Source organism: Marmota marmota, unplaced genomic scaffold (assembly GCF_001458135.2).
Source record: "Marmota marmota marmota unplaced genomic scaffold, marMar, whole genome shotgun sequence".
NCBI classification, from domain to species: Eukaryota; Metazoa; Chordata; class Mammalia; order Rodentia; family Sciuridae; genus Marmota; species Marmota marmota.
This window is the reverse complement of record NW_026000229.1, coordinates 35,382,130-35,409,095: the sequence shown is the minus strand read 5'-3', so window position 1 is coordinate 35,409,095 and position 26,966 is coordinate 35,382,130. Positions and strand designations below refer to the sequence as shown.

The 26,966-nt window shown below is 40.5% G+C and overlaps 1 protein-coding gene across 4 annotated transcripts in view; it reads right to left on the bottom strand.

Annotated features, from left to right (window-relative positions):
• Tgm5 (transglutaminase 5) overlaps positions 1 to 26,966 on the bottom strand; it is a 41,298-nt gene that overhangs the window by 5,729 nt on the left and 8,603 nt on the right. For 3 of the 4 annotated variants that reach the window (XM_048793070.1, XM_048793072.1, XM_048793073.1), the window contains 6 exons: positions 26,744 to 26,862; positions 24,414 to 24,542; positions 23,537 to 23,714; positions 12,165 to 12,303; positions 11,324 to 11,427; positions 10,964 to 11,203 (listed from right to left, as the gene is read on the bottom strand). In XM_048793070.1, the coding sequence (XP_048649027.1) occupies positions 10,964 to 11,203; positions 11,324 to 11,427; positions 12,165 to 12,303; positions 23,537 to 23,714; positions 24,414 to 24,542; positions 26,744 to 26,862 (909 nt within the window). The remainder of the gene's footprint in view (positions 1 to 10,963; positions 11,204 to 11,323; positions 11,428 to 12,164; positions 12,304 to 23,536; positions 23,715 to 24,413; positions 24,543 to 26,743; positions 26,863 to 26,966) is intronic. The other variant, XM_048793071.1, reaches the window with a different exon arrangement.

Below are 26,966 nucleotides of genomic sequence, written 5' to 3'. Positions count from 1 at the left end.
ATACTTAGCAAAATTAAACATGCAATAGAAAGTATCAATAGAAAAAAAGAGAAAGTATCAATAGGATAGGACAAACAGAAGGAAGAATTAGTGAGCACAAAGATCAGCTATTTCTTTTAAAAACTGATGAAAAATACTGTGTTTGGAATTGTTAAACCACCTCTGAACAGAATACTGTCTGTTCTGGTTCATTGGGTTGAGGGAGGAGGGAGGGAAGAAGTTGCAAAAAGGTATTTTGTTAGAGCATGCTAGAAAATTTTAGCTTACCCATTGTCCTGTAATGTGAATTTCATTTAACTTTACTGTACTATATATATTGTATATATACTGGATAGAGGAGTCCTAATTTTATAAATCTTGTCTCTAGATATTAAAGAGGTTGCCAATGTATGACACAAGTAGAGTTAGTAAACTAATACATTTTGTACGCTTTGTGTTAAAATTCATAGAAAGGCAGTCCTCTGAAAAGGAAGTGAAATTGTAACATTTTATCATGTGACACTCAGATGTGACACATGTGATATAGAAGAAAGAAGTGGAAGAAATGAAGGATTCTAGGCCAGAATGATCCTATTTAGAAGATGCTTTCAGATATAACCATTGTTATATGTGTGTTTATTTAACACAATATGGACATAGTGGACAAACTTAGACTTTCTAGATGTTTAGAAGTGCAAAAAGTGTGTTAAGAGTAGAGGTAGTAAAGGAAACATTTTGTGGATATCTTTTGGTTAAAATTCATAATGAAATAACTGTCTTTTGGAATAGGATGATTAAAACACTTCTCTGAGCAGCACATATTATATCAGTGCTGGTTCAGGAAAGAAGGAAAAGAAAATGCAAAGGGCTTTATACCAATGTATTTTCTGTGAATTGACCGTTGGCTCTTATGTCTGTGAGTTTTGTTTTCTTATGCTGTGTAAATAATGTATATAAAGGACAAATGAATCCTAATTTACATGTAGTCTATCTAGATGTTAAAGAGGTTGCCAGTGTATGATAAAAGAAGAGTTAATAAGCTAACACATTGAGTACGCTTAGTGTTAAATTCATAAGAAAGGCAGTTCTTAAAACCACTAAGAAAGTAAAATTGTTAAAGTCATCTCTAAGCATTACAGATACATAAATCTGGACCCTGGGTTAATAAGAGATTAGAAGGGTAAGGGTTCTAGACCAGAATGTTTCTGTTTGGAAGACACTTTCAAATTCTAGCCTTTAAAAAAAGGAGGTTTTGCTTCAAAGTATAGCCTTTGTTAAGTAAGTGTTGCAGTTTATTCAGTGCTACTGTATATATGGTTGGAAACTTAAGTCCTTGTTGGAAACATCTAGTGTTTCTAGATGTTTAAAAGTACACAACATATGGTAAAAGTAGAGGGCTAAATTTTTTGTTACTACATAGGAATGGTTGCCATTTAGGGGACTGGAATTGTTGAACTTGATGTCTTGGAGAGTATGTTAAAGGTTCACTGGGTGGTGTGGGGGAAGGAGAAAGTATGCATAGAGAAGCAATCATGTCCCTTAGATTAGTTCAGATGGTCCAGCCATTCTTATATACACATTTTAATTAATATTGCTGAGTATTAAAGGATAAGTCTTAATGTCCAATGTTTGCTAGAAGTAGTAAAATAATCCCTATATATAAATATCCTTTTGTTAGTTTTTAGGAAGAATTGTCTTCTGGGAATGACCCTTGTTAATCCACTTCTTGGAGCTAGGGGTAGTCCTGAATTTAGTCACTGGAATGATGAAGAGGGAAAAGAGGAAGTGTGAGGGGAAGTGCTCTTTGCTAATATGTCCATATCTGGAAGACAGGTTTAGATTATAACCATAGATTTATATGTGCATTTTTGATAAAGTATTTGTGTTTATTGTGCACAAAGTTCATACTTTATTTCACAATATCTAAACTTTCTAGATGTCCTGAGGTGACAATAAATCATAAAAAGTAGAGCTAATGAATTAGCCAATTTGTAAATATCTTTGTTATAATTGATAGAAAAGATGCTTCTTGGGCATGAAATTGCTTTATCTCTGGGCAGCGTATATCAGGACTTGTTCATTAGCTGGCAGCAGAGGGGCACAGGGAAGCACACAGGGAAAGACGGGAGCAAGTGCTCAAGGATTTGCATTTTGATATGAACTACTGGTGTGTGTGCATCTTCTGGCTGTACTATAGGAATACTTTAATTCACTGGGAACATGCATTCTTCCTAATATTTTAGTAGTAGAAATCTTATAATAAAACAAGCTTGGTGTATTAAGGGAATGCATTATTTTAGTTGTAACTCTGCCAATATGTCTATCTAGAGGACTGTCTTCAGTGAAATTTTTGTTCCCAAGAAAGGATAACATATTGAGTTGGTGTAGTATATTCTTGGTTATCAAAAATACTCATGTAGCTTTAGGATTTTGAATGGGTGAATATTCATGATGTGTGGAAAAGCATGATACATACTATGATCTCAATCACTCAAAATGGGATATTGTGTATGTATACATACGACCTGGAGGGACACATCCAACTAAGATGCTTGGGACTGGATGACTTTGTCGTTTTTGCTTGTGTTTTTATTTTACCTGTAATGCACATATTAACTTTTAAAAAATAAATTCTATTTTTAAAACATGGAAACGGGGCTGGGAATGTGGCTCAAGCAGTAGCGCGCTCACCTGGCATGCATGCGGCCCAGGTTAGATCCTCAGCACTACATACAAACAAAGATGTTGTGTCTGCCGAAAACTAAAAAATAAATATTAAAAATTCTCTCTCCCCCCCACCTCTCTCTCTCTCTCTTTAAAAAAAAACCTGGAAAAAAAAGACAAGCTATTTGAAAATACACAATTGGAGAAGAAAAAAGAATGAAGAAAAAAATGAAAGTTTACTGGAACTTTGGAACAATATTAAAAGAGAAATGTTTGAATTACTAGAATTCAGGAAGGACTTGAGAATACCAAAGGATTAGAAGCTTTATTCAAATAAATTATAATAAAAAACTTCTCAAACCTAGGGAAAGATGTAAATATCCAGGTACAGGAAATTCAAAGGTCACCAGTTAAATTTAATTGAATCAAATCCACCCCAAGACATCTAATTGAGCTTTCAAAGGTGAAAGATAAAGACAAGGTTGTCAAGGCTGCAAGAGAAAGAGATAAGTAACATATAGGGGTGACCCAATTCACTTGAAAGCGGACTTCTTAGCAGAAACCTTGTAGGCCAGGAGAAAATGGCAGGAGAATTTCACAGAAAAAAAAAAAATTCTGTCAGCTGAGAGTACTGTTCCCAGCAAAGTTATCCTTTAAAAATAAAGACATTTGCAAACAAATAAAAGCTGAGAAGAATGTATTTCCACTACACCTGTTCTAAAAGAAATATTAAAGGAAGTTCTTTAATATTAAAGGAAGTTGAAATAGACATTAATGAATAAGAAGAAAACACAAGAAAGTATAAAACTCAATGATGAAAGTAATTATACAAATTCTGAATGCTGAACATTGTAAGCATGGTGATGATATGAAAAAAAAAATATATATATATATATATATATTTATATTTGGGATACTGAGGACTGAACCCAGGGGTGCTTTACCACTCAGCTACATCCCCAGTCCTTAATTTTTTTTTTAATATTTTTTATTTTGTGACAGTGTCTCACTAAGTTGCTGAGGATAGGCTTGAACTTCTGAACCTCCTGCCTCAGTCTCCTGAATCTCTGGGATTACAGATGTGTATCACCATGTCTGGCCATTTATGTCTTTAGTATGAAAACTAATAAACAAAATAATTAAAAAATATAACTACATTAATATGTTAAAATATAGGCAATATAGAAATATGTAAAATGGGATACAAAAAATTCAAAATGTGGGAAATGGAATACAAATGTAGAGTTTTCTTTTTTTAATATTTTTTTTAGTTATAGATGGACACAATATCTTTATTTTATTTATTTTTTATGTGGTGCTGAGGTTTGAACCCAGGGCCTCATGCATGCTAGGTGAGCGCTCTACCTCTGAGCCACAAACCCAGCCCTAGAATTTTCTTATTAGTATATTTTCTCTTGCTCTTTTGTTTCTGTTCTTACATGTATAATCATAGAAAGTTGCTATAATTTCAAAATAGCTTGCTGTAATCAAGAGATGTTTTTTGTAAGCCTCATGGTAACCACACAGAAAACATTTATTACAGACAAACCAAAAATAATAAGCAAGGAATCAAAGCATGCTATTAGAGTAAATCACTTAATCACAAAGGACGATCATAAGAGAGGGAGAAATAAAGAAAAGAACCTCAACAAAACCAGAAGACAAGTTACACAATAACCATAGTAAGAACAGACCTATCAGCAATTACTTTGAATTTAAGTTCTCCAATTAAAATACATAGAGTGACTGAATGGGGTTAAAAAAAAAGAACAAACAATATGTTGTTTACAAGGAACTCACTTCACCATTAAGGATACACAGAAGACTGAAAGGTTCTGGGTGGGAAAAGATATATCATGCAAATGAAATGCAAAAGAAAGCAGGAGTCACCAAATTATTTCAGATTACATAGACTTTTAAATCAAAAGCAGTAAAAAGAGACAAGAAAAGTCATTATATAATGATAAAGGGGTCAAATCAGCAAGGGGAAATAGCAATTCTAAATATCCATGCACCCAGTATTGGAGCACCCAAATATATAAAGCAAATATTAGTAGACCCAAAGGGAGAGATAGTTGAGGATTTGAACCCCACTATCCAAACCTATGCATATAGCAAAAGCTATAAGGAAAGTATCAATCAATGCCCACATCAAAGAAATAGGATGATCTCAAGAAACTACAAAAGCAAGAGTAAACCCAACATTAGCAGAAGAAAAGAAATAACAAAGATAAAAGCAGAAATAAATGAAAATGGAGACTAAAAAAGTACAAAATATCAGTGAGAGGTGGTTCCTTGAAGAGATAAATGAAATAGACAAACCCTTAGCCAGACTGACAAAGAAAAAGATTCAAATAAAATCAGAGATGAAAGGGAGACATTATAAGTGATACCACAGAAATACAAAAGATCATTAGACATTATTATGAACAACTATATGTCAAGAAGTTTTATAACTAGATGAAATGGTCAAATTCCCACACACATACACCTTACCAAGACTGAATCATGGCTCGGCATTGTGGCTCACACCTGTAATCCCAGTGACTCGGGAGGCTGAGGCAGGAGGATCATGAGTTCAAAGCCAGCCTCAGCAAAAACAAGGTGCTCAGGAACTCAGTGAGACCCTGTCCCTAAATAAAGTACAAATAGGGATGTGGCTTAGTGGTCCAGTGCCTCTGAGTTCAATCCCTGGTAGCTTTCCCCCAAAAAAGACTGAATCATGAAGATAGAAATCCTGAACAGACCAGTAATAAGAATGCATCAATAATAAAACCTCCCATCAAAGAAAAGTCCAGGACCAGATGGGTTCACTGCCAAATTCTACCAAACATTGAGATAAAACACAAATTCTCCTTAAGTTATTCCAAAAAGTAGAAGAGGGAGTTATTCTTCCAAACACATTCTATGAAGCCAGAATTACCATGATACCAAAACCAGAAAAGGACACAATAAAAAAAGAAATCTATAGGCTAATATCTTTGATGAATATAGATGCAAAAATCATCAACAAAATAGTAGAAAACTGAGTCCAACAGCACATTCAAAAGATCAAGTGGGATTCATGTAGGAATAAAAAGATAGTTAAATACATGCAAGTCAATAAACATGATGTATCACATCAACAGTGTGAAGGATAAAATCCATATGGTCTTCTCCACTGATGCTGAAAAGACATTTGATAATGTTTAACATCCTTTCATGATAAAAACTTGGAACAAATTAGGTATAGAAGAAATATACCACAGCATAATAAAGGCCATTTATAATAAGCAAACAGCTAACATTACAGTGAACAGGCAAAAGCTGAAAGCTTTCTTTCTAAGAGCTGGAAAAGACAGGGTGCTCACTTTCACCCCTTTTATTCAACATAGTTCTGGAAGTCCTAGTAGAGCAATCAGGCAAGTGAAAGAAATAAAGGACATTCAAATTGGAAAAGTATCCAAGCTGACCCTGTTTGCAGATTACATGGTCTTATGTGTAGAAAACCAAAAATTCCACCAAACAATGATTAGAACCAATAAATAAATTCAGAAAAGTTGCAGGGTAAAATCAATGCACAAAAAATGTAGTGCTGCTATATGCCAATAGTGAATTATCTGAAATAGAAATCAAGAAAGCAATTTCATTTACAATAGCACCAAAAAATAAAATATCAAAGAAAAAATTTTTATCAAAGAAGTGAATGGGGCTGGGGTTATGGCTCAGAGGTAGAGCGCTCACCTACCATGCATGAGGCACCGGGTTCGATCCTCAGCACCACATAAAAATAAAAATTTAAAAAATAAAGATATTGTGACCACCTATTACTAAAAAATAAATAAATATTTTAAAAAGCAGTGAAAGACCTCTACAATGAAAATTGTTAAACATTGATGAAAGAAATTGAAGAAGACACAAAAAAGTGAGAAGACGTCCCATATTCACAGATCAGAAGAATCAATATTGCAAAAATGTCCACACTAACTAAGCAATCTACAGATTAAATGCAATCTCCATCAAAATACCAATGACATTCTTCAAAGAACTGGAAGAAATGATCTTAAAATTTATATAAAGCCACACACACAGAACAAAACAAAACAAACAAACAAAAAACCCAAATATCGAAAGCCATCTTCAGCAAAAAGAACAAAACAGGAGGCATTACCCTATCTGACTTCAAAATGTACTGCAAAGCTTTAGTAATCAAAACAGCATCATTTTGGTATAAAAACAGACACCCAGACCTATGGAACACAATAGACAGCCTAGAAGTAAACTCACACATCTACAACCAACTGATTTTAAAGAAAGATGCTAAGAACACTTACTGGAGAAGAGTATTTTCAATAAATGGTGCTGGGAATATCAACATGCTAAAGAATGAAACTAGATCCCTATCTCTCACTTCCATCAAAGACAAACTTAAAATGGATTAAAGACTTAAAATTTGAAACTAGAAACTAGAAACTACCAGAAGAGATGCTTCAGGACATTGGAATAGGCATTTGATACTGGGGATTTAACCCAGGGGCACTTCAACACTGAGCTGTGCCCCCAGTCCTTTTTATGTTTTTATGCTGAGACAGGGTCTCACTCAGTTGCTTAGGGTCTTGCTGAATTGCTGAGGTTGGCCTTCAACTTGGGATCCTCCCACTTCAGCCTGCCAGGTGGATTAGAGGCATGCATCACCACATCTGACTAAGGATTTTTTTTTTTAACAAGACCCCAAAAGCACAAGAGACAAACAAAGACAAATGGGATTACATCAAACAAGAATGTTCCTCCTTAGCATCTCTACCAAAACAAACAAACCAACAAAAAACCCCACACACACAAAAAAAGAGCTTTTGCACAGTAAAGTAAGCAATTGGCAGTGAAGAGACATCCTTCAGAATGGAAAAAAGTATTTGAAAACTACACATCTGATAATGTATATCCAGAATATATAAGGAACTCCAAAAACTCTATAGCAAAAATAAAATAAAATAAAATAAAAAACTTATTAGAATTTGAAATGGACAATATATCTGCATAGATACTTCTCAAAAGAAGACATATGAATGGCCCAACAGACACATGAAAAAGTGCTCAGCATCACTTATCATCAGGGAAATGAGAATCAAAACCATGATGAGATTTCACCTCACCTCACCCAGTAAGAATGGCTATTAGCAAAAAGATTTAATATAACAAATGCTGGAGAAAAGGGAACCTTTGTACACTCTTGGTGGGAATATAAATTAGTAGAGGCACTTTGGAAAATAATATGGAGGTTCTTAAAAAAAATTACAAATAAAGCTACCCTTTATCCAGCAATCTTACTACTGGGTGTACATTCAAAGGAAATGCAGTCGGTATGCTGAAGAGACATCGGCAGACCCACATTCATTGTAGCAGTATTCACAATTACCAAGAAATGGAAAGGATCTAAGTGCCCATCACTAATGAATGAAGGAAATATATACATAGTAGAATACTATTTAACCATTAAAAAGAATGAAACTCTGTCATTTGTGATAACATGGATGGAATTAGAGATCATTATGTTAAGTGAAGTAAACCAGCCACAGAAAAACAAGGACTTTGTGTTCTCGTGTGGAATCTTAAAAGGTTCATTTCATAGAAGTTCTAGGCAGTTTCCAGAGAGTGATTATGGGGGATAGAGGGAAAGGTTGATCAATGGGTACTGTTACAGTTAGATTGGAACAAGAAGTTCTAGTATGCTCTTGCACAGCAGGGTAGTACCAGATAACAATAATGTTCTGTATGTCATAAAACTAGAAGAAAGGATTTTGAAAGTTTTTACCACAAAGAAATGATAGAAGTTTGAGGAGATAAACTTCATTAAGATGACTTAAGCATTGTGCAATGTATACATATATTGAAACATTTCAGGATATTACATTAATATGTGAAAAATTTATGTTTTATGTGTTTGTTAAAATGTTTTAAAAAAATAAGACAGCAGGGCATGGTGTGATTTCCTGTCCCTGAATCAAATTATTGGTCAGATTAAAACAAATTCCTAGAAATTGGGAAACCAAGAAGTACAGTAAATATAATAAACAAATAGATAAAACAGGACATTTAGGCAAGCAGAGAACTCAGAGTAGCCCAGGCTTCTGCATTCAGTCTAGGAGGTACAGGAATACTCTCCTATACATCCCTATCCCAAAAGCTGCCTTAAGAATTTACTACATTCAGGCACTGGTTCCATCCCTTCAGTGAATTGCTATAACCACCTAAGCCAGAGGCCATTTTGATGTCCTTGCTCTGGGGCTTCAAAGCCCAGTCCCTGGCAGAAGAGGATCTTAGGACATTTACTTCAGTAGAGATGAGCCCAGATAGATGTGACTCAGATTCAGTGCATCTGGGATCTGTTCCACCTCCAGATCTTGTCAGGCTGGGAGTGGGAGACAGAATGCTGCTGGCCCAAGAGACATGACTTATCAGGACACTCAAGCCCACTGCAGTGTGACTCAATGTGGACCTCCATGGTAATGCTATCTGTGTCCTGCCCATATCCCCTGGCACTTGCCATTTCAGTGCCCACAGGCTTTACCCTCAAATTGTAGCCCCTGCGACTACTGTGACCTTCTCTGCTACCAGAGCAGGTTCAGACCATTCATGGGGAAGGCAAAAGAGCCAGAGAACTTATACCCCCATGGAGCAACCCTAGATACCTTTGCCTCTCAGGCACAACAAAGCTTTACTGTTGTTCTTCATGTCACATTGAGTCAATGTGGGGCTGTCAGATTTAGCAAGTAAAAATAGAGGGCCATTTAATTTTAATTTCAGCATTATTCATCCTCCAGGAGGTCCCACCAGAAGTAGGCTCCAGCTGTCCACAGTGTTAACAGGCTTAACCAGCTCTACATTGGCTTCCTCTACTTCTCTGTCTTACTTCATCACTCTCCTACAGAATTCCCAGGAATGCCTCACAAATAAACCTCTCATATTAATTTCTTGCCTCCAAGGAGTCAAGATCTGTTTCTAGGGCCACTCAGCCAAGGTTAACTTCGGTCAACAGGTACTAGAGGGGTAATGGCACTACTAGGCTGTGTGTTCAAAACACATGTTCCTTAGTATCTGTAGGGTATTAGTTCCAGGACCCCCAGGACACCAAATCTGTGCTCAAGTTCTTTATATAAAATGGCATCGAAATTTGCATATAATCTATATACAACCTCTTGAATACATTGAATATGTCCAGATCATTTATGATTGTTAATACATCATAAATGCTATGCAAATAGTTGTTACATTGTATTATTTAAAAAATGACAAGGAAAAAATATGTATATGTTAAATATAGATGCATTTTTTTCACCAAATATTTTCAGTTCATAGTTGGTGGAATGATCAAATGCAGAATGATCAAATGATCAAATGAGCTCCTCTCTTACTGTACATACCCTACCCGGAGCTTCTCTGTGTCTGCCTGGAAGACCACACATTCATCTGTACTCCCAGCAATTACTCAGCTCCCCTAGCCTTCCACCTACCCTGACTTGCTTCTGCTCTGATCCTGCCCCTACCTGATCTCAGCTCTGGCCCTCATCCTGCTTTTGGCCCTCATGGATGGACATTTTTGCTTGACTTTCTGATAGCTAAACCTAGCAGATGACCTTTCTCAATTTCCAGGCATCATTCTACACCTGACCAACTTAGCCTCCCCTTTGACCCTGCTGGCATGTGCAAGAAACTCCTGCCAGGGCTCTTACCTCAGAATCACCTCTGGTAGCTGGGAATGATGGTATAAAGCTGTAATACTAGCTACTTAAGAGGCTGAGGCTGGAGGACCACAAGTTTGAGCCTAGCCTGTGCAACACAGCAAGACCCCATCTCAGTCAATGAATCAATAAAAGAATCACCTACTGGCCCTTCTGGTCCAACAGGGTGGGAATGAACGTTGGGCCTTACACCAATCAGCCTGCATGTTGGCTGGTGGTCTGACCTATCTTCCAAACATTCAATAAAGCACACTTAATGAAATAATAAGTTAAATAAAACAGATTAATCATAGAGGATTTACTAAGTTGTCTCCCATCTTCAGTGGGAGGCTGATTTTTCCAGAAGCAGGGGTGAAGAACTCATATATTCCTGGTGGGATGCCTGTGAATGGCTCCCCAATCAATGTGAACATCTTGTGGAGGTAGCTCTCTGGCCTGTAGGATGTGGGGTGATGGTGGACACCCCAACTGGGACCTTACAACTGACCAGCTGAGGAGACAGTGGACCTGGATCCTACCTGCAGCTGCCCTCTGGCTCCCTGGGGTTGGGTAGGGGAAGGTGCCCACAGAATTGGACTCTGAGTGGGGCCTCTTAGTTGTACCTTCTCCATACTTATAGTTCTGTGTGATGTCATCCCGCTCGTCACTCTGGATGCTCTTAGTGCTGATAAAATTGCCAACGGAATTTGTGTCCTGGTGTATTTTCTGCTCCTTCCCACCAGAGACAAGCCAGGATGTGCAGTCAGCATTCACCATAGAAAATGCAAAGGGAGTATCATAGTTCAGATCCACTTCTCCTTCTTTGATGGCCCTAACAGAGGCGGGGCCACAGCAGTAGAGACCTGAAGGGGTACAAGAGAGCCTGAATAGGGGTTGTGGCAGGCCATACAGTGGCAGGGGCAGGTTGTGTGGTAGGGGCAGATTCTGGGAGTGGGTCCTGCCTTCCTTCCGGAGGGCCTCACCATTGCTGGTCTCTTGAGGTGTGGCATCCAGCACCTGCCAGCCTCCATATCCAGGAGGGAGATCCTTTCGGGCCATCCAGCACTCATTCCAGACATGGAAATTCCTGAGGGAAAAAACAGAGTCCCCATTAACCACAGCCAAGGGAGAGGTGTCCTTCTTATCTTCTTTCTAGAGCAAGATGGGTGAGCAGGTGAACTGTTAGATAGAAAGACAGACTTAGCCCCTACAGAGTTTGAAGCTTCTGTGGATGAATAGTTTCATATCTGTGTGTTGTGAGCCTCTGTCTACCTCTAGAAAAGTGTCCCTCTGTTGACGTCGTGAATAGACAGCAAAGGTTTCCAGTCTATAGAAGTTAAAACTTCTTTTCTCTCCCTCAAAAATGTTCCTGTGGCCCTTTTCCTGAATGGGTTGCTCATTCAAGGAGGCATGTGTCCAGAAGTGTGACTCAGGCCCTTCTGTGGTCAGAACCATAATCTAAGGAGTAGTTGAAGGACATGACAAAGAAGAAGACCTCAACCCAAGGCCTAGAGCTCTGATGGTGTGAGGATTCTAAACCCAAGATGATTTTTGCTCCCCTGTCCCCCAGCCTTAGAATGGAGGTACCAAGCCCTGAGTCTGGCAAGAGGTGAGGGTATACAAGGGACAGGAGGCTAAGGACCAGTCCTGTTCTAATTTATTTATTTATTTATTTTGGTGCTGCGGATTGAACCCAGGGCCTTGTGCATATGAGACAATCACTCTACCAACTGAGCTATATCCCCAGCCCCTGTTCTAATTTATGCTTGTGGGGTTTGGCTCAGATTTGTGACCCTAGAAACAGACCAAGAGATTGTTTCTCACCAGACGGTATCCTTCTTCTTATTCTCCAAAATCCTGCCTGTGTTGTCATAGTATTCATCTATGATCAGGTTTCCATCTGTATCGTGACCGGAGTCAAAGTTGGTAACCACACGAGTGGGGATCCCCAGGCACCTCATCACTGCAGAAAGGGCAGAAAAACCACCTGTGGGCTGTGGCCCTGGACTGAAGGAGAGCTTTCATTTAACATCTGCAGGACCAGGCAGAAGTTGCCCTGGACTAAAGGAGAGCTTTCATTTAACATCTGCAGGACCAGGCAGAAGTTGTCTGGGAATGGGTTGGTGACATTTCCAATCTCTTCCCCACTTCCTGAGCTTGCAGGATGACTGTGCAAAGGTTAGCTGCTGTGATAAGCACTGCTAGAGCCAACAGAAAGTCTAGTAAGTTGTCAGATTTCCTGCCCATGCCAGAAGATGGGACAGTATACCTCTCCATTCGTGAGTCTCAGGGAGCTGACTGAACCTCGCTTCTCTCCATCTTCAAGCCAAATAGCTGGGATTCTATTTCTTCCTGTCATTAGGTTAATGGGCGAGACCACCAGATTCTCAGGCAAAGGGTTCTATGGCTTAGATTTCCCTCTTCCCCTGGGAATATTATCTTGGCCACCTCTCTAGGAAAGCATCACAGATTAAGTCAGGAATGGAAGGAAACTATGAAACAAAATCTTAGAAAAGTGAGAGTCTGTACCTGGTTCAGAAATTCTTGAAAGGAAGTAGAATGTTGTTTTTATTCCTGAGAGGCATCCATTCCCTTTGCTAGCCAACCTCTTTCTTTGTCCTTTGACACATCTCCTTCATTCTGTGCTCTTTCAAGTAAAGTGATATCCCCTGTCCTATCCCATCCCACCAAGTGCTGTGGGCACCTCTGTCCCTTCAATACAGCAGTGATGTCCCACCCAATTCAATAATGATAAAGATAATAATAAGTGTCAAATGTTTCTTGTATTTAGTGTTATATGTTTCATATATATTATCCTCAGGACAACTCTACATGATATGTACAATTATTGTCTCATTTTAAAGACAGAAAATCAGAGGCTAAGTAAAGTTTGCTACACTGACCAAGGTCACACAGTTAGTAAGGGATAGAGCTATCACTCAAGTCCTGGTTTCACTGCTAAGATTGTACTCAACACTGAGTTCACCTCTGGGTAGTATGCCCAGAGTTCATCATTCTAGTTATATATATATAATTTATCTAATTATATATCCATGTATTTTCCCATGTAATCAAATATTTGCCAAGAGATTTCTAGTGGTGGTTATTTTTAGACATTGGGCTAGTGTTCAATATTTCCCCTGTCATAAATGAGGCTGTGATGAATATCTTTATAGATCAATCTTTATTCCATTCCTTGGGGCAGATTCCAAAGGTAGAATGACTGACTAAAAATAAAGATATTTCTAAAGGTTCTTCAGACATACTACTATCATTTTTAAAAGTGTTTGGAAATTTTAACTTGAGCATTTAATTGCAGATAGTTGTTAGCTTGATTTGGTATAAGCCTCTCCAGACCAAGGTGGGGAACCCCTCCCTGGATGCAACCTAGGATGGAGAGAAGAGAAGCCAGAGAGGTTCCTTGCACAGTCCCTGGAGAGGCAGGTCTGAACAGGGCCAAAAAACTAGGGCAGGCCGTGGGCAGTGCTGATGAGTCAGTAGAAGGTAGAGGTGACACAGAACAATGAAGGCAATGGTAAAGGTTGAAAAGATGTCACCAAAGAAATTCACAGTGGAAGTGAGGCAAGAGAGGAGCAATGCATGGGCACATTTTGTGCTAAAAGTATGGCCAGGAGGGTGGATGACACCCAAGATAACAAGAGAGCATGCCAAGGAAGGGCAGCCAGGGAGAGAGCAGAGACACCTCCTCCCCATCTTCACTCTGATGAATTTGTGAATGGCCACTTGCAATGGTGGTGTCAACTCCTGCTAAACATGACCTGATGGGCACTTCTCTATCCTAACACAGGTAAATGATCTCATAACACTTGGAAATTCTCTATTAGACCAGAGTGCATGGCTTGTCATGATCTGTTTACGAGTGTGTCTTCCTGAGGACAGGGATTGTGTATGATTCATTTTATCATTACACAACCATGAATAATACAGGGTGAGGCCTGTTTTGCCAACATTTGGTGCATCTTTACTGGATAGATAAATGAGTGGTGTCTTGTAAACCTTATGACCACTCTGGTGATTTCCAACTTCAGGGTATCACAGTCATAATGGCTGCATGCTATGCATGAAGGTCAAACTCAACTGTCCTTAGAGCACAAACTTTGAGTGGTGATGGATTTGCACTGATTCATTGTCATTTTTCCTCATCATGGCTATGAGAAGACTGATAAGGGGGACATAGTGTCACAGTGGAAATAAGTGAAACTTGAAAGGGGCAAGCATAGTTTCTTGCATAGGAAGTGAAGCACACATGAAGGTAGCTAATAGTATTCAGACCTGTGCAGCCAAAGTCACATATGTGCACATTCCCTGGAGCCTTGCTCCTTCTGTACTTCCTGCTCAGTCTTGCCACAAAGAGCTTACTCAGTCACTGGCTTCATCTCTCACTTCTGCAAGACTTCTGAATTTGAATCTAGAATCGTATGGAGATCTTGGTGTCACACATCTCCAGCTGAATGTTTTTTAGTGTTCCCAATCTTCCTTTCTAGTCAAGGATATCATCATCTTTGTAGGTGCCAAGTGTGGTGTCAAGCACTGCACAGGCTTTATCTCACTTAATCCTCTCCAAAACCTGATTCTCCCAACTTTAAAGATGAGATGCCTTAAAGTTTAGAGAAGTGACGTCACATGACAAGAAGAAAGCCAGGCCAGGATTTAAGCCCATGTTCTTTTCCTCCTCCTCCTCCTCCTCCTCCTCCTCTTCTTCTTTTTAATATTTTTTAGAGGTTGATGGACCTTTATTTTATCCATTTATTTATATGCAGTGCTGAGAATTGAAGCCAGTGCCTCACACATGCTAAACAAGAATTCTACCACTGAGCCACAACCCCAGCCCCTAGCCCATGTTTTTCTGATCTCCAGTTCTTCCCTGCTGTAACTATAAGCCCACTGAAGCTTCACTGGACATCCCAGCCACACCTCAGGATCCATGTACCTTCCTTTGTGAAATTTTCACTGACTACTCTAGGCCATAATAACCTCCCTTCTCACACTCTCACATAATCCCAGTCATCTGTGCCACATATTTTAGCACTGGATTAAGCTCTCTGTAATTTAATATATGTTTTATCTTGTCATCCAGCTTATTAATAAACTTAAAGTCAGGCTTATATCAGATACTTTGTTTGTATTTCTTCATTCCTAGCACAGTGCTGAGTACAGAGTAGAGGCTCATTAATTTTCTGTTGAAGTAAAAGGTCTTCAACCTGTGAACAAAGTGTCTGCAGACTATCAGTCCTGATGACTCACAGTTTGAAATGAGATTCAGGTGACCCTTTCAATGATAATTTTGTGGGACTGACTCCCTCAGAAAAAGAGACCTGTATAGGTTATCTGTGTGTCTATACACGTGTATACACACTCATGCAGGGACTATTGGGCATTTCACAGAGCCAAGAACTGCTCTGAGGTTCTGTGGGAATGAGTTATCTGCAGGAGTCTTAAATGGCAGAATGAGCACTTCACAATGAGCACTCCTATAGATTACTCCCCCTGTCCTCACAGAAGTGTCACCTGAACCAATAAACAAATATCAAAAACTTTAGCTGTTTTAAAAAGAAACAGTCTCTAGTCAAAAATGTTCAATTTGAACATTTCAAGCCCTTATATCCAACTTCTCATTACAAAACAAGAAACAGGGGCATAAGAAGAGCAACAATACAAGGATGCCTATCAATAAATCCAGAAAATAGCATTCTACTTTAACTTGAAGAGGACCATGTCCTAGTGTATTCACAAGATCACATATTAAATAAAATGTCTTTTCCAGATTAAAAGGGACACCAAGGACATTGCAACTAGGTGTAATGCTTGGTTCCAGATAAGATTTTGATTTGGACAAACTATACAGAAAAAAGCTATAGCCTCACCCTTGCCACGCCCTGCCATCAAAGGCCAAACAACCTCAGGCAGGCATCAAGTCAACATCAAGGGTGAAAAGTCAAGTTGATAGTAACTTCACCTGATAGACATGGTGAAAGTGGCACTCAGCCTTTGTGATCTTCCTCCCCAAAACACATAACTCCAGTCCAATCATGAGAAAAATATGAGACACATCCCAACCGAGAGGATTCCTAGAGGTGACTTCCAGGCCACAATATATAGAGAGGAAGAACCCAAGCAGACCCCCAGCAGTCTTACCGAGTTGAAGAGATATAATTACAATTCAGGGAAGTTAAGGTGGCTCAAACTTGCGAGGTAGTATAGAAGAGAGGGCTGAACAGAGAATATTCCAGAGATTATCAGAGGGGTCCCTCCAGGTCTCTGGCTGAATGATGATCTGTGCATATATGAGAATGAAATTCCAAGAGGACAGATAAAGTAATAGAGTAGTTGGACCTTATAACACACAGGGCATTGGAGGAGTTCTCAGAGAGTCGAGACTTACTAGTGGGGCTAAAGCAACTTTAAAGGCTACTCTGGACCCACTAAAATGAAGATTAAAAGCAAACCTCTGACAGCTCAAATTGAACTGCTAGGAACTTATTGGCAAACCGTAACAATATCCTTTAAAGGAATAAAACAAAATACAGTTCTCAACAATGTCACACAATGATCATTTCCAAAAAAATTCCAAGCATGTAGAATAAGAAAAGATGACCCATAACCAGGAGAAAAATCAATCAATAGAAACAGATCCAGAAATGATAGAGATGATAGAATTATCAGACAAGGATCTAAAAGAGCTATTTTAAGTATTATAAATATATTCAAGGGGAGGTAGAGAAAAGCATGAACACAATGAGGAGAGAAACTGAAGATAGAAAAAAAGACCCAATGGAACTTCTAAAGATAAAAATATATATAATATATGAAACAAAAACATACTGGGAAAAAAATCATATACAGATAACAATATATTTTTGTGAGAACACATTCAACTGCAATGCTACATATAAAACATTTAAAACGTAGGAAAGCATGGGGTCACCTCAAGCCATTGCAGGTTAGGCTGAGCAGGTGAGGCCGGCAGCCGGCGTGAGAGGCACAATCTGGTTGCTGCACACCAACCTGGCCATGGCAGTGGTGCCCCTGAAAGTGTGCATCACAGGCTCAGGGAACTGGGGTTCAGCTGTTGCAAAAATAATTGGTAATAATGTCAAGATACTGCAGAGATTTGCCTCCACAGTCAAAATGCAGATTTTTGAAGAAACAGTCAATCGGAGAAAACTGACAGACATCATACATAATAACCATGCAAATATAAAATATCTCCCTGGACACAAGCTGTTAGAAAATGTGGGGAAGCAAGAAATGAAATGGGAAGTGCATGCCCTGCTGCCTGCTGGAGGGAGTTTATGAACTTTGTATGTTGCCAGATTCACCCCTCAGTGGTTTTTCTTTTTTGGTACAGGGATTGAACCCGAGGGTGCTTAACCATTGAGCCACATCCCAAAGCTTTTAAAAATATTTTATTTAGAGACAGGATCTTGCTGAATTGCTTAGGGCCTTGCTAAATTGCTGAGGCTAGCTTTGAACTCGTGATCCTCCTGCCTCAGCCTCCCAAACTCTACAATAGTCTATGTGAAAACCAGACAGTTGTGGTTGCCTATGTGGCTTCCAAGATTTACCAGAGAAACGGCAAATCTCCTATGTTAATGAAGTCCCTTCGCTGCAATTCTTCACTGACATGGACATGTCCTGTACATGCAGAGCAGTGTTGGATGTGGGCCTGGAAAGGGGAATATGACATTGCTTACCTCAAGGAGTTGAGCAGGGAGACATATTTGTAAACTAATGAATGTGAGGAAGTTGGAGGTGAAAAAAATATTTTGTAGGAGGAAGTGAATAGAAGTTGGTTACAGGATAAAAAGAAAATTCAATAACTTTTTTTTTTAAAGAGAGGCTGAAACAGACCAATCACAATGTCTTGAAATGAGCAATATGCTTAATTTAACACTAAAGATTTTAAGAAAGAAAAGAAGGAAGTGAAGGGAACAAAGTGGTAGAGGGGATGGGAAACTGAAGTTTTCAGGATTGCTAGAAATATTTTTTTTAACAAGACCCAGCCAAACCACTGCAGCTCAAGAGGTGGAGGTTGAAACATTATCAGACTAATTATGATACTTAACACTTAGTTAAACCCACGCGCCAGAAGTCTTTCTAAATATGTGTCATGTGTTAACCAATAACCTTATGAGGGAACATTCCATACAATCTTGATGTCTCATAAGCCAATGGAAAATAACGGTGGATATGTGGTCAAGCCAGGGTGTTGCATAAAAGAAAGTTTGAAATGGGATCTGAAGAAAGGTTGGAGAGAATAACACACCAGGCACTTGGCTGAGGTTTCTTCTTACAGACTCAGGGCTCAGTAAAAACAATAACAAGAGGGCTGGGGTTGTGGCTCAGTTGTAGAGCGTTTGCCTAGGGTGTGTGAGGCAGTGGGTTCGATTCTCAGCACCACATATAAAGAAATGAACAAAATAAAGGTCCATCAACAACTAAAAAAAAAGCAATAACAAGAATGTATTAAAATAAACATGAAATACTCTATAGCGGCCACTACACAATTAAGTTAGACAAAATCTTAGAGGACATCTAGCTTGAGGGCAGGGTTTCAAAAAGTTGGAAGTGGAGGACACTATGTGCAAGCCAAACTGTAAGTGGGGATCCTATAAGTAAGATGTAAAAGTGAGTTAATGTGGTTGAAGAGGGGAGCCAGTGCCTCTCCCACAGCCTCCCATCCCCCACACCAGTTTCTACTTCCCCTTCCTGTTGTAGCTCCTAAGGTCCGGGTGCAGTTTTACAGAGGAGGGGTTGATGCCCCATAGACCTGCTCACTGTCATACATTAATGTCTTCCTGCTCAAGTCATTGCTGTCCCCACCCCTTAGTCCTCATGCAGTTACAGGAAAGTACAGACCAAACATGTTCCCAGGATGCCTAGTTGTTTCCCAAACAACTCCCCCCCACCCCCGCCTTATTTATTTTGCCATGCTGGGGATAGAACCCAGGGCATATAAGCTACCACTAAGGTACATCCCCAAGGCTTTTTATTTTTTGAGATAGGATCTTGCTAAGTTCCTGACATTGGCCTTGAATTTGCAATCCTCCTGCCTCAGCATCCCAAGACACTGTAATTATAGGCATGTGCCCCTATGCCTGGATGATATGTGGCTTTTTGACACCATGTTTTGGGGAAATTTTCAAACAGAACATCTGTCCCCTTGCTGTAGCTCAAGGAGTCCAGGCAACTTCTGAGACATCAGCCAAGAGCTGAGGGTTCCAACCTTGTCAGGGAATACTTGGTCAGAACAGAAAAAGCCTGATGACCTAGAGCTCAGGGGTGGAGTTGGGGGAGCTGGTGCTGAGCACAGGAAGGGTGTGACAGGGATCTCTCTAAAATTCCCAAGTAACATTCAATTAAATGGATGCCAAGGAAATCTCCTGTCTAAAAAGTATAACCATAAGTTTGATGCACACAAAGTCTCCTTGGTGATTTTTCTACAGGAAGTTGAAGTCATGTTTAAATGCTTAAAAAGACAACACTAGGAGGGAGGGCTGCAGAGGGAGAATGTACTTCTGAGTCAGACTAGAGTCACTTGGTCACTTTGAGCCTCTGTTTTCTTGTGTGTACAATGGTTGTAATGATATCTACTTTGCAGGTAGTGGGAAGGATTATAAACAGTGAAAGTACCCTGTGTGTGCCTGAAACACAGTGAGTGTTGGATAAATGGCAGGTACTAGTAAATGTTTCTGAAGCAGTACAGCCTCATAGTTAGAGAGCATGGACTGCAATGCCAGTTAGACTTGGGGGTGAGACTGGCTTTGCCACACATATGCCTCATCTATCACATGGAGATAATGAAAGAATGTCATAAAGTCATTCTGGGGCTCAACTAGCACAACCCTTACTGAATTCTCACTATAATTAGGCATTCTCCATATATGAATTTTTTTAATAAACTAGGAGAGAGATACCATTACGTTTCCCATCACACATATCTACGGAAACTGAGGCTCAAGTTAAGTGACTTGCCCAAGATTACTCAGACAAATAATGGGAGTGCTAATATTTACAGCAGTACCTCATCATCTGTTGTTTGCTTTTTGCAGTTACAATTACCCTCAGTCAATAATCACCTGAAAATATTGTGGAAATTTTCATAAATAGACAATTCACTAATTTTAAATTGTGCGTAGTTCTGAGGAGTGTGATGAATCTGAAGCCACCCTGCCTAGGACATGAATCATCCCTTAGTCCAATATGTCCACACTGTATGTACTATCAACCATTATGAGTCATTTAACATCCTTCTAGGTTACAAGATCACCTATCATGGTGCTTGTTCAAGTGACCCTTATTTTGAAAATCATGAGAATAATGATTCTGGTGATTTTATTATGGTATATTGTTATAATTGTTCATATATATACATATGTTCATATATATATTTACATACACACCCTGGGGATTTAATACAGGGGCACTTAATCACTGAACCACATCCCTAACCCTTTTTATTTTTTGTTTTGAGACAGGGTCTCACTAAGTTGCTTAGAGCCTCTCTTAGTTGCTGAGGCTGGCTTTGAACTTGCAATCTTCCTGCCTCAGCTTCCCAAACTGCTGGGATTACGGGCATGCACCACTATGCCTGGATGTTCTATTTTATTATTGTTGTTAATATCTTTTTAAATATTTTGTTTATTTAGTTGACACAATACCTTTATTTTATTTTTATGAGATGCTGAGGATCGAACCTAGGGCCTCGAACATGCTAGGCGAGCACTCTAATGCTGAGCTCCAGCCTCAGCCCCTATTTCTTACCATGCCAAGTGTAATGTTTATCATAGGTAAATTTATCATAGGTAAATACCCATAGGAAAAAACATAGTACAGATGTCTAGGATTCAGAATTATCCATGGTTTCAGATATCCACTGGGGACTTTGGAATGTAACCTCTATGGATAAAGGAGACTAACCCCAAGCAGTCTGTCTCCAGAGTTCCTATGCTTCTTCATTGTTCTAGGTTCTCAAGGTTTTAACTAGTTAAAGGCACAAAGGAAGTTCCCAATAAACATTAGTTATGGTGGCTATGGAATAATAATAATGAATTTAATTTTTTCTCATTTTCCTTTATAATAATGTATTTTTAAAAGACATACTAAGACAGCTATTTTGGGTTAAAGAATTTAACTAAATTCTTATCTTTAACTTTTATGGAGGACAGGCTGATCCTTCCCATCATTATATCTAAGAGTACTTGAAACACAGAACCTGGCAGAGAATAAGAACTCACTAATTGTTACTGGATGATATATGATATCAGTGGTCCTTTTGGGGAAGGCTGGTAGTGACTAAGCTGCTACCGAACTAGGCCACATTAGAACACCTTTGCCCAGCTCTTTGTTCCAAAGTCACTGAAGGGCCATGATTCTCATAAACATTTTAATTGGCCTGCCATCATTGCATAATCTCCATCTACTGGCTCCACCTCTCTCATCACCCAGTTCCAGACAACCACACCCAAACCCGTCTCTCTCCCTCTAAACACACGCTCCTGGCACATTAGGCTCTTGGGTTTTCCACATACCAGAAGGTTCCTCTTTATCTTGCATACGATCCATTTTCTGCCTGTCAGTTTTGTGTCTGCTTTCTGAATGACTCAGACCTCCCACTTCACCCCAATCTCTATGACTTTTTTTTTTTTTTTTTGGTACTGGGAATTGAACTCAGGGGCACTCAACCACTGAGCCACATCCTCAGCCCTATTTTGTATTTTCTTTAGAGACAGGGTCTCACTGAGTTGCTTAGGGCCTCGCTGTTGCTGAGGGTGGTTTTGAACTCCTGAGCCTCCTGCCTCAGCCTCCTGAGCTGCTGGGATTACAGGTGTGCACCACCTTGCCAGCTCCCTGACTTTTGATACAAAAGCTGTTGAGTTATCTGCTTCTTATCTCTGGGCCATCAAAACATCCAACTCAAGGTCAGGCTTTGCAGCTGCAAAGGAGGAATAAGCTTGGGATTTCATCATCATCAACTCATTCTAAAGTCACTTTCTGTCAGTGTTAACAGAGACCTTCCTGTGCCTGTCTGTTCAGAAGCCTGGGGCTCTCTGGGATTCCTCCAAAACTGTCATATTCCTTCGAGAGCCCAGAGATAGCATTCATATGCTCACAGACTACACCAATCCTGTCACACAGGGAATTCTACACAGAAGTCCTGAGCCTTCAACAAACCAAGTTGTAGGCCAATCTTGTCTCCCTGGATTCTACTAGAGAGTCCTATGAGTGAAAGCCTTACTTGGTCTTTTTCTCCAGCTAACATAAATAATAACTTACCAATTGTGACCAAATCAGGTATATGGATATGCGTGTTTCAACAGGCTTGGAGCTGGTCTGGACACGGAAGCAGAGGGAGGGTGAGGACCAAGAGCAGGAGCGTGGCCCTGGGTGGGGCAGAAGGCATCCTCCTGTCACCTCCAGCATGTGACTCATTACTCATTTCTAGATGTTACTTCCCTCAAGATTTCCTCCCCATCTCATCCTTCTGCTTGTTCCTCTTGCCACGCACCACACAACTTCCATTTTCCTTATTTGCCCTGTATGTACTTTTTATCTTTTCTTCTATTAATGTACTATTCTCTCTCTCTCTCTCTCTCTCTCTCTCTCTCTGAAAAGCTGATCTCCATTTTGCTTCCATTCCCTAACTCCCTGGCTTCAGTCAGGCCTCCAATTCCCTTTGACTTTATGACAACTCCAAATTAAAGATAATTTTACTGGGGTACCATCTTGTTCTAGCTCCATGGTCTAAAACACTGCTCAGATGCACATTTCCCTCCCATGAGCATATCTTCACTAAGCCCATTCTCTGTGCTCCAAAAGGGCACAATTCAGTGTGTTAGAGTTCTAATTACTTATTCTTTCATCTCACTCTCACTCTCTTTTGTACCTGGTCAATTCCCAGCTAGACTCTTAGGAATATCGTTAGGCTTCCTGAGCTCAGAAGAATGGATGGGAGCCAAGTCTTGGGATGTGTGTGAGTTTCACTTCAAAACTATCATCTGGAGTAAGCCCAGATTTGTGAAACATATGGTCAGGGATGAGACATTTCCATTAGTGGAAAGGGTTTCCTTCCAAACATCCCTTGGTGGGAATTTTGAAACTGATATAAGAAGAGTTCGGAGAACTCTTAAGTGAACTATTATACCTGGGGCCCTTTCCCTGGGGCTCTTTCCTACCTGTGCACATGACTGCTGCAAAGACCCAGCACTGTCCATAGCGCACTGGCTGGCAGCCTGTGGCATGCCACTGCTTCAGGATGGCTACACTGCCAGTCCACTCTGCAGGGTTGACACCATCTGTGTAATTCTCACTCCAGTTTCCATTGAGCACCCCATTGTCATCATTGCTATTAATCTGAAGAGAAGTCATAGATAGAAACATTAAAAACATGTTTTCCNTTTTTTTTTTTTTTTTTTTTTGGTACCAGGGATTGGACTCAGGGACACTCAATCACTGAGCCACATCCCCAGCCCTGTTTGTATTTTATTTAGAGACAGGGTCTTGCCGAGTTGCTTAGGGCCTCGCTAAGTTGCTGAGGCTAGCTTTGAAGTTGCAATCCTCCTGTCTCAACCTCCTGAGCCACTGGGATTACAGGTGTGCACCACCAAACATGGCCAAAGGAGACTTTTGACCTTATTTCACTGAAGATCTTCCAGATCCGCTGGGGAAGGGGTAAAGGTGGGAGGCCACTGTTCAGACTTGTCCTCCACTTTTAGTTTATTAATTTGTTTCTACCTCTTGCAAAGCTGGAGCTTGGCTCTGAGTACTTTAAAAAATATTTCAGGACAAAGGAAATTTAGAAACAACAAGATAATTTCTCAAACTGGAGTGACAATCAGCTTTTCCCAAAACATGCAATTTGGAAATAACAGAGGTGATGAGCCATGCTTAGCTACTTCAGAGCTCAGTTGAGAAAACTTGTTACTCACATTTTGGCATCAGTCTTAACCCAAATGGCTTTGATTCTATTCCACCCCTGCAGGAGGCAACTGTGAGAGGGCAAGGGAGGCCCTGCACAGTTTCCTCCCTCCCTGGGCACACCAGGGACCTCACCATGGCACACACCACTCTGCTGATGTAGACGGGGCTTCCACGCAGGGCACAGTCTATGGCAGAGTCGATCTGGAAGTTCAGGCTCTTGTCTAGAAGTTTCAGGCAGATGTGTATGATATTTTCTTCAAACTGCAAGAGGAAGTGCAGAGAAGGGAGGTGCCTGTGCTTGGCATGTGAGGATGTGTAAAGACATACATGGTCCAGCTCTCCAAAGGAGTGTGTTTGTGGAATACAAACCAGTTTGGAAGGTGACTTTCAAACAGAAAACCATTGACTGCCTTCCAGGCGGGTGTGGGTTTCCAAAGCTCTGGGGTTATAACCCACTTGGAATGTATGTCCTGCAAGTCAAATCCTTCCTCCTTCATTTTGAAGTGATGGTTGCTACTGTTGGGTTTTCCCAGTGAGTTGGGCTGGCAAAAAAGTCTGTTTGCCCCTTTATTCTGGATCTGCTGGGATACTCTTACTAAAACCATGTTTCTTCTTCTTCCACACTCACTTCACAGCCCAGATTATCACTGGAAGCCATGCTGAGGTCATGATGCTAACCTGTCATGGCACCCACAACTCAGTGGGGCTCTACCGTACATGTGAGTTACAGAACTTCCCACTCAAGGAAGCCTGGATCCTCCTCACCCTTCAGGCTTAGTGTGATGTCACTTCCTCTGAGTCTTTCCTGAGCCTGAACTTGGGGATAGGTCTTTAGCCCTGGAAGAGTGCCTGCTCCCATCAGATTCAGTAGATGCCATAGTTGAGGTCCATCCTTCTTGCCTAACTGTACTCACTGTCTCTTTCCAGCTCTTCATATAACTCTGGACCCCAGACTTGGCACAGTTTGTCCAGCACATAGGAGAGACTCCATACATCTTTGTTGAATGAGTGTAAATGAATGCAATGTATTCCTTTAAACAGTGGGCAATAAGCACAGGTGTCTTTGCTTATGCGTTCCCTCTGCCTTCACTTGGCCAATTTAGCTCAAGCACTGTCACTCTCAACAGCCTTCCTCCTGATCCTCAGAACATCTGCACCTGTCAGTCTTCACTTATCCTTTTGCAAGATATGTGACCTGTTGTGTGTGTGTGTGTGTGTGTGTGTGTGGTGGCCCCATTACACTGTGAGATCAGGCATCGTATTTTGTCTCTCTTAGCACCTTGCCTGGCACTGAACCCACATTCAGTATAAGTTTACTGAAGAAGAGAGACAGACAGGGAGGAAACCAGGGCTCCGAAAGCAGTAACTCCTTGCTTCTGCATCTCACAGATGATAGTCAACTCTTCTCCAGGGCTCTCTGAAATCCCCAAATACCCTAGCTGAGTGAGAAGTTAGGGAAATTAGTTGTGGCCAGTGGAGGCTGCTGTCTCCTTCTTAGTTGTAGTCACCTGGGCCCTGATTGGGCCTGAAGGCCATGTGTATTGGAGTTCTATCAGGGAAAGTTCAGGAGAGGAACCCATATACAGCTGACAAGACCTTTCTGGAGAACTCCCAGGGTATCCCAGCTGACACCCCTTCTGAGAAGCCAGAGACTGATCCTCTCTATCCCTAAGTGCTCCTAGCACCTAGGCTCAGCCTAGAGAACCCTCTTCCCTGGCCTGGCCTTGGACTTCCTAGAGCACCTGCTGGGAGGTTGAGCTTTAAATGAGAGGAGGTCTTTAGTTTTCAAGCCTGGCAACAAATAGGATGCTATTTATATATGAAATCACATTTTTAAATATGTGTAGAAAAAGTGTAGAGGAACATACACCAAGCTGGTGACAGTGCTTGGGATGACCTCTGTGTTCTACGTGTCTATTTTTGCAATATTTCTTTGCAAGTTTTTTTTTAAGCAATCATGTACTACTTTTATAATGAAAAGATCTATCATTGAAATAAAAAAAATAAAAAGATAATAGTCATGTGGAGGGAGATGCATTGCTGCTTATCAGCACAACTTCTGGCTGAGATGTTCAAAGGCAAGTTTGCATTAGTGTATCACCAAGAGTTGTAATGATGAAGCGAGAGAGTGGAAAATAGAATCCCACAGGAAACATAAGTTTAAAAAACAAAATGCCAGGCACCATCATTGCCATTGTGATCATGTCCCCTTCATTCTCACCCTCACACTCAGTGGACCACCTGGTGTGCTCTTATCTGCCTTTTCCCTTTAGATCTTGTTGTCCAAGGGAAACTATGAGCAGCACAGAATGGACCTTCCACCTTCCTATGGTTCCACTAGCAACCTGGGGTCCATCTTACCCCTTGCTGCTGCCATTTAGTTAGTATCACTCTGCAGTTCACCCCACTCCTGCTCCCCCCTCTCTCCCCACAAGCCCGGGCCTAGATGGGCTGAGACTCACCTGTCCATAGTTCCAGGGGCACGGGCGGATCCAGTTCTTGTTCCCTTGGTAGATGAAGCCATAATCATTCATAACATACTCCTGCCTTTGGGGCTCACTGTCCAGGTAAACAGCGTCCCCTAAGATTCAAAGCAGGAGGGCACAAAACAGAAAAGTTATCTTGTCTTTCCCGTCCCATTCGTGTCCCTCATGATCCCCTGGAAACTGAGCTCTGGGGAGGGCA